The sequence below is a fragment of the Thalassophryne amazonica genome, chromosome 13 (genome assembly GCF_902500255.1).
Source record: "Thalassophryne amazonica chromosome 13, fThaAma1.1, whole genome shotgun sequence".
Taxonomy (NCBI): domain Eukaryota; kingdom Metazoa; phylum Chordata; class Actinopteri; order Batrachoidiformes; family Batrachoididae; genus Thalassophryne; species Thalassophryne amazonica.
Genome location: NC_047115.1, coordinates 28,590,185 through 28,598,765, shown reverse-complemented (window position 1 = coordinate 28,598,765; position 8,581 = coordinate 28,590,185). Strand labels below are relative to the sequence as shown.

The following is an 8,581-nucleotide window of genomic DNA, read 5'->3' as shown; positions in this document are numbered from 1 at the left end:
GTATGTATGTATATGTATATATGTATATATATATATATATATATATGTATGTATATGTATATATGTATATGTATATATGTATATGTATATATGTATATATATGTATGTATATATGTATATATATGTATGTATATGTATATATATATATATATATATATATATATGTATGTATATGTATATATATATATATATATATATATATATATATGTATGTATACAGTGAGGAAAATAAGTATTTGATCCACTGTAGATTTTTCAAGTTTTCCCACTTACAAAGAATGGAGAGGTCTGTAATTTTTATCGTAGGTACACTTCAACCATGAGAGACAGAATCTAAAAAAAGTAATGATTTTTAAATAATTAATTTGCATTTTATTGCATGAAATAAGTATTTGATACAATAGAAAAACAGACCTTAATATTTGGTACAGAAACCTTTGCAATTACAGAGGTCAGATGTTTCCTGTAGTTCTTGACCAAGTTTGCACACTGCAGCAGAGATTTTGGTCCACTCGTCCATACTGATCTTCTCCAGATTTTTCAGGTTTCAAGTTTCAGCTACCTCCAAAGATTTTTTTATTGAGTTCAGGTCTGGAGACTGGCCAGGCCACTCCAGTACCTTGAAATGCTTCTTACAGAGCTACTCCTTAGTTGCCCTGGCTGTGTGTTTGGGGCCATTGTCATGCTGGAAGACCCAGCCACGATCCATCTCCAGCTCTTACTGAGGGTTGTTGGGGTTGTTCTCATCCTCCAAACACTGCGAGTGGAGTTGGTACCAAAAGCTCTATTTTGGTCTCATATGACCATATGACCTTCTCCCATGCCTCCCCAGATGGTCACTGGTGAACTTTAAATGGGTGTGGACATGTGCTGGGTTGAGCAGGGGGACCTTGCTGCCCTGCAGGATTTTAATCCATGACAGCATCATGTGTTACGAATGTAATATTTGCGACTGTGGTCCAAGCTCTCTTCAGGTCATTGACCAGGTCCTCCCGTGTAGCTCTGGGCTTTCTCAGAATCATCCTTACCCTACGAGGCGAGATCTTGCATGGAACCCCAGACCATGGGAGACTGACAGTCATCTTGTGTTTCTTTGATTTTCTAATAATTACGCCAACACTTGTCTTCTCACCAAGCTGCTTGCCTATTGTCCTTTTGCCCATCCCAGTCTTGTGCAGGTCTACAGTTTTGTCCCTGGTGTCCTTAGACAGCTCTTTGGTCTTGGCCATGGTGGACAGGTTGGTGTGTGATTGAGTGTGTGCACAGGTGTCTTTTATACAAGTAATGAGTTCAAACAGGTGCAATTAATACAGGTAAAGAGTGCAGAATAGAAGGGCTTCTTAAAGAAAGACTAACAAGTCTGTGAGAGCCAGAATTCTTGCTGGCTGGTAAGGGATCAAATATTTATTTCATGCAATAAAATGCAAATTAATTATTTAAAAATCATACGATGTGATTGTCTGATTTTTTGTTTTGTTTTTTATTCTGTCTCTCACAGTTGAAGTGTACCTAAGATAAAAAATTGCAGACCTCTCCATTCTTTGTAGGTGGAAAAGTTTGAAAATCAACAGTGGATCAAATACTTATTCGCCTCACTGTCTATCTATCCATCTAAAAATTATTATTTTTTTAAAGTTTGCTCACCATCAACCAGATTTTCCTGACAAGGAGTTGAGAACTCGTGAGATGTGTACAACCACCGGGATGATGCTTGCTGAGGGTAAAAGTCAGGATCTGAAAACTGGTCATGAGAACAAAATTCCACAGGTGTGTTGATAACAAGCATGTAAATACGGATCTCTCTCTCTTTTTTTATTTTATTTTGTTATTTCTTTAAAAATTTCCTTTGGGATGAATAAAGTTGATCTTATCTTGTCTTAATACAGCAGCTCCATTGTTAATTAGTCGGTTTATTTGGCATTTAAAACCTAAAACTGTACAATATCATTTATTTAAAATAATAATAAAAATACTGGCACATGAAATGAAAAGCAGAGGATAACAGAAGAAAGTCAGAAATTACTATTACAAAATACAACTCTAACATCTGAATGCATAGTTCACTGCAGATTGCCCTTCACGGAATATGACTGACATTCATTAATTTTCTTTACCTGTTTACTCCAATGAAGGGTCAGGTGTGTGTGTGTGTGTGGGGGGGGGGGGGCTTATGTCAGCAATCACGGGCAAAAAGGCAGGATACACCCTGGACAACAGGTCACCAGTATGTTGCGGGGTCACATGTAAACAGACAAATTCACGTCATTCACGTCCACACACACCTTCAGTCAATTTAAAGTTTCCAATTCACCTAACCTGCTTGTCTTTGGATGTGGGAGGAAGTCGGAGCACCCAGAGAGAGCCCACGCAAACACGGGGAGAATGTGCAAACTCCACACAGAAAGGCCACAGGTGGGAACCAATCCCATGACCTTCTTGCTGTGAGGCCACAGTGCTAACCACTAAGCCACCATACTGCCCAGTATGACTGACAGACTTAATCAAACCTGAGTTTTGTGCAGATTGCTTGTAAATGTTTTGTGTAATTGCATTAACAACCTGAAGGCACTCGGGGAGCGCCTACCTCTGCCAAGGCCACATGCTCCTGAATGCTTAAAACTCATTCTGGATCCAAATATGTTCCGGATCACATTCAAAATAAAATCCCTCATATTGTAAGATATTATCCACATGCTCCTCAAATTTCATCAACATACTCTCCCAACCTTTTGAGTTAAATGTGGCTATGTGCCAAACATTCCTCTGGATCTCAGTTCCAGAATATATTCTGGATTATCTCCGAAATGTAATTACTTATTTCTCATAACATTATCTATCTGCTCAGAAAATTTAATTGAAATTCAATCAATCAATTTTTTTTATATAGCGCCAAATCACAACAAACAGTTGCCCCAAGGCGCTTTATATTGTAAGGCAAGGCCATACAATAATTATGTAAAACCCCAACGGTCAAAACGACCCCCTGTGAGCAAGCACTTGGCTACAGTGGGAAGGAAAAACTCCCTTTTAACAGGAAGAAACCTCCAGCAGAACCAGGCTCAGGGAGGGGCAGTCTTCTGCTGGGACTGGTTGGGGCTGAGGGAGAGAACCAGGAAAAAGACATGCTGTGGAGGGGAGCAGAGATCGATCACTAATGATTAAATGCAGAGTGGTGCATACAGAGCAAAAAGAGAAAGAAACAGTGCATCATGGGAACCCCCCCCCAGCAGTCTACGTCTATAGCAGCATAACTAAGGGATGGTTCAGGGTCACCTGATCCAGCCCTAACTATAAGCTTTAGCAAAAAGGAAAGTTTTAAGCCTAATCTTAAAAGTAGAGAGGGTGTCTGTCTCCCTGATCTGAATTGGGAGCTGGTTCCACAGGAGAGGAGCCTGAAAGCTGAAGGCTCTGCCTCCCATTCTACTCTTACAAACCCTAGGAACACAAGTAAGCCTGCAGTCTGAGAGCGAAGCGCTCTATTGGGGTGATAACTCATTCATTACTTTTTGAGTTATCCTGTTAACAGACAACCCTTACAAAAAAAGTGCATTTAAACTTAATTTTGTTGAATAAACTTAAGCAAACCTACAACCCCTGTTGGGAAAGTGTAGGTACACGGACCCACAACAGGGGGCGCAAATGAACGGACAATGGATGAGGTCAAATAACAACACTTTACTGTTGTGAATGGGCACAACAAATACAATCAGATTACAACAATAGACAAAAGCCAAATCACAAAAGGTGTCGTGTGGGCAGGCTCGAAGATAGGAGACGTCTGTCCGAAGCAGAACCGGAACCACACGATTTCCTCCGCCACCAGACCCCGGGAATACTGGAGCCGCCAAGTCCCGAACTCCCAGGTGGCCACTGCCTTCGCGTGTCGGACCTGGTGCTGCTGGCGAGGAACAAAAGAACAATTAAATGTGGGTGCGTCTGCACCCAGGAATCCGCACGGCAGGAAAACTACCTCCACCACTCGTTGGAAAAGGAGTCAGCTAAACAACTCACAAAAGTCACAAAAGATCACTGTTAACCAGTCAGCTGAGCACGTTACCTTCCAGGTAGAACGATATCTCGGCAAAGAGGTGGAGGCGTCGTCCTGCTGATATTCCCCTGCTGATCAGATGATGGGTAACAGCTGTTGCAGGTGATGCGTGACAGCTGTCACCCTGGCTGCTCCTGTGAGGCGACTGCGCCCTCTCGTGCCTGAAGCCCGCACTTCAGGCAGGGCGCCCTCTGGTGGTGGGCCAGCAGTACCTCCTCTTCTGGCGGCCCACACAACAACCCCAATTCCAATAAAGTTGGGACATTGTGTAAAATGTAAATAAACACAGAATAGAATTATTTGCAAATCCTCTTCAACCTATATTCAATTGACTTCACCACAAAGACAATATATTTAATGTTCAAATTGATAAACTTAATTGTTTTTGTGCAAATATTTGCTCATTTTGAAATGGATGCCTGCAACACATTTCAAAAAAGCTGGGACAGTGGTATGTTTACCACTGTGTTACATCACCTTTCCTTCTAACAGCACTCAATAAGCATTTGGGAACTGAGGACACTAATTGTTGAAGCTTTGTAGGTGGAATTCTTTCCCATTCTTGCTTGATGTACAACTTCAGTTCAACAGTCCGGGGTCTCTGTTGTTGTATTTTGCGCTTCATAATGCGCCACACATTGTCAATGGGCAACAGGTCTGGACTGCAGGCAGGCCAGTCTAGTACCTGCACTCTTTTACAAGGAAGCCACGCTGTTGTAACATGTGCAGAATGTGGCTTGGCATTGTTTTGCTGAAATAAGCGGGGACGTCCCTGAAAAAGACATTGCTTGGATGGCAGCATGTGTTGCTCCAAAACCTGGATGTACCTTACAGCATTGATGGTGCCATCACAGATGTGTAAGTTGCCCATGTCATGGACACTAACACACCCCATACCACCACAGATGCTGGCTTTTGAACTTTGCGCTGGTAACAATCTGAATGGTCTGTTTCCTCTTTTGTCCAGAGTTTCCAACTTTGCGTCTGTCCATTTCAAATGACCTCAGGCCCAGAGAAGGTGGCGGCGTTTCTGGATGTTGTTGATGTATGGCTTTCGCTTTGCATGGTAGAGTTTTAACTTGCACTTGTAGATGTAGCGATGAACTGTGTTAACTGACAATGATTTTCTGAAGTGTTCCTGAGCCCACGCGGTAAGATCCTTTACAAAATGGCTTTTAATGCAGTACCACCTGAGGGATCGAAGGTCACGGGCATTCAATGTTGGTTTTCGGCCTTGCCGTTTACGTGTAAAGAGTTCTCCAGATTCTCTGAATCTTCTGATTATATTATGGACTATAGATGATGGAATCCCTAAATTCCTTGCAATTGAACGTTGAAACTGTTCTTAAACTGTTGGACTATTTTTTTTCCACGCAGTTGTTCCTCGCCCCATTTTTGCTTGTGAACGGCTGAGCCTTTTGGGGGTGCTCCTTTTATACCCAATCATGACACTCACCTGTTTCCAATTAGGCGTTCTTTGAGCATTAATCAACTTTCCTTTCTTTTTTTGACCCGTCCCAACTTTTCTGAAATGTATTTCAGGCATCCATTTCAAAATGAGCAAATATTTTCACAAAAACAATAAAGTTTATCAGTTTGAACATTAAATATCTTGTCTTTGTGGTGTATTCAATTGAATTTAGGTTGAAGAGGATTTTCAAATCATTGTATTCTGTTTTTATTTACGTTTTACACAACGTCCCATCTTCATTGGTATTGGGGTTGTAATTTTTACTTTCTATGTTTACTTCACAGTATGCTTGTAAATGTACTATTTCAATACTTCTTGGGAATAAATTGGCTTGCTTTTTAGTTCCTTGTAAGTACATTTTGGTTTATGAAAGTACACTTACTGTAGCTAAGGGATCTTGATGATTTTCCAGCCGCATTGGGGATGGGATTCAAATCAAGAACCAACCAAGTGACTGATTTGAGTATGTCAACTTCGACGAACAGTCCGTTTGTCCTTCAGTATGCTTTCGGGTTGGTATAAAGTTTGCTGAGGCTTTCCACTATACTTGTCAGTATACTTAGACTTTTCTGCATATTTATATCCTTAAATCTTTTTGGTACACTTGTCAGTATAGCATCTGTTAAGTATGCATTATGATAAGTACACTCAAAAAACTAGCTCATTGGATTGGATTTCCATGTAATAAATATATGTAGTCCCAATTAAATTAAATGATCTTGCATGGATGTTCTTTATTTGAGTTGGGGCTATCCTGCACATAACTGAATTGAGTTCATCCAGTGAGTCATTTTTTTAGGGTACATAAGTAAAGTGAAAGTATAGTTACTTATTATTTAAAAGGCATACTACTAGTAAACATGAATGAGTGTCTTTTTTGTAAGGGAAATGGAACAAGCTGAGAAATGGGCTGATAATATTGCCACATTCTTTTGCACTTAGCTTACTATGTTTATTTTCATTACAGAATTCCATACAGTTTCCATTCTCAGACCACGACAACCGTCATGCTTTAAAAAACAGCATCTGTGTCTTTTCTCGCGTGAGTACTGGTGGTGTTGATGGGCGTCTTCAGATCCAGCTTGTTACAACCTGAGCAGAAACACTGTTTCTCATTGTTGGTGTGCTTCAGGATGTAGGACGGAGAAAATACCCTCAGGAACGCAGTGAGCACACATCCCACTTCGACTTTTGCAGTGATGGATCTGACACCGGGAGACACCTCACGGCCTACCAGGCGGATTATAAGGTGAAAACGGGAGTTGAAGCTCCAGCAGGCTTCAGACGTTTCCCTCACAACCACAAGCAGAAGTCTGAAGCAGCAGCTTTGGCCTGTTCAGGGGAGCAGTTTATGTGGTTTGGACGACATGACTGCAGCCACATGGAGAACCTGTATGCATCTGCAGCTACCGCCAATGCTGCACCGCCTAATCCATGAAGAATTGACTGTTCATCTGAGTTGACATTTCCTAATGTGAGCACTGAGCAAAATAAAAGTTGTGCTCACGAAAGTATTTTATTGCAGTTGAGGGAACTGGTGGGGAAAAAAGCAAATTTTCAACAGTGCTCAGTTATTGACAGCAGATGGCAGCATTTCTGCATGGTCTGAAGCGTTCATCAGACAAGCCGTGTGACAAATGTAACCATAAACCAAAATCTCCATGTAAGAGCCACGAAAACATATGACTGAGAGGGAATCTGTGGGAAAACAATTTGGAAAAAACAAGTAATTTGAATCTAATGCATATGATCATAAATACACTAAACACGTGTTCAACAAATATATAGCCCATTCATAATGTTGTAGTGGGAAAAAAATATTTGCAGTCTCTGAAGGGTGATGATATACAGGGTGATCCCCCCCCCCCCCCCCCCCAAAAAAACAACCCATAAAAATTGCAACAAATCTCACTTAAACTTCAGTCTGTGTATGATCATTCCCCAAAGTTTCAGTTACCTTGGTCGCTTTGCAAGAAAGTCATGTTCTTTCAAACTTATGCTCCAAATGGTTTGATTTGTTGACGAAATAGGCAAAATGTGTTTTCCTTCGCTGACCAAGACATGTTGGGGAAGACGATTGGAACAATAGTCAAATTTGCTGGACCTTTGTAGGATTTATTACAATATTTATAGGTTGTGTTTTTTTTTATTGGGGGGGGGGGGGGGGGTCACCTTGTATCTAGAAAACAGCCTAAATGACCAAGCTACAAAAAAAAATGAAACCGACACAGAAGTTCCAAATCTTGTAGTTCCTTGAATGTCCACATGAGGCTGCATGGTTCCAAAAGTGATTCACTCCCTGTTTTCATCCTTGAATCAAAATAAATGACGTTATAAAGTAAGAGTTTGTTTCATCCATGGGGATGGAAGGGACGTAAAAAAGATTACACAGCGAGGGACTGAACAATGAAGACCGCTGCTTGAAGAGAAGCACTTAAGCAAAGAGCATCCCCAACCACCCTCGAGCCACAGCTAATGTTTTCTCAAGAGAATGTCGCGGCAGACAGCTGCTTTCTTTAAACACCCACAAGGGACACTGGGTTTTTTTTTTAATTTGTTTGTTTGTTTTGTTTTTCTCACAGGCTTTCTTTTGGCTGGCGTAATTAGCTGACACACAGCGCTGACCTTGTAAGTTTGTTGGGATTTTTTTTTTTTTTTTTTAATCACTTGTAAGAGGTGAAGTAGATTTTATATGGAGAGAAGAACATGCACATGGAGCCAGAAACCTTTGTCATTTTGTTTTTAGACTCATCATCTCACATAGTAGATCCCTTGGTGCAGTTTCCATGGGGAGCGTTTTGCCATGACCATATCCTTAATAAAACAGAAAAACAGATACACAGATGAAAAGAAAGGTATCCACTCTACTTCAACCCTGTCATTATATGGCAGACTGTGAAACTGCTAGACTTCTTATGTGGTTAGGGACATACCTATATTCTTCTACAACACTTTTTAATGAGGTGTTCCCGATGGAGACAAGATTTTATTAATAAATAACGGTGGATAGAGGAAAAAAAAACCTCCGGCTTCTGTTTGACAGTTGGTTCCGTCTGATCTAG

At 40.8% G+C, this 8,581-nt stretch overlaps 1 protein-coding gene across 1 annotated transcript; it reads left to right on the top strand.

Moving 5' to 3' along the window:
* Positions 1–682: 682 nt before the first annotated feature.
* tex36 (testis expressed 36) lies at positions 683–6,957 on the top strand. The gene is made up of 4 exons (XM_034184355.1): positions 683–772; positions 1,636–1,767; positions 6,487–6,561; positions 6,652–6,957. Exons 1-4 carry the CDS (start codon positions 683–685, stop codon positions 6,955–6,957), a joined length of 603 nt encoding a protein of 200 aa, XP_034040246.1.
* The last annotated feature ends 1,624 nt before the right edge of the window (positions 6,958–8,581 follow it).

Coding starts and splice junctions, on each gene's coding strand:
- tex36 (XM_034184355.1), top strand. CDS start 683: ATGCTGGAAGACCCAGCCACGATCCATCTCCAGCTCTTACTGAGGGTT. Junction 773..1,635: donor AAACACTGCGAGTGGAGTTG/GTACCAAAAGCT, acceptor ATTTTTTTAAAG/TTTGCTCACCATCAACCAGA. Junction 1,768..6,486: donor ATGAGAACAAAATTCCACAG/GTGTGTTGATAA, acceptor TTTTCATTACAG/AATTCCATACAGTTTCCATT.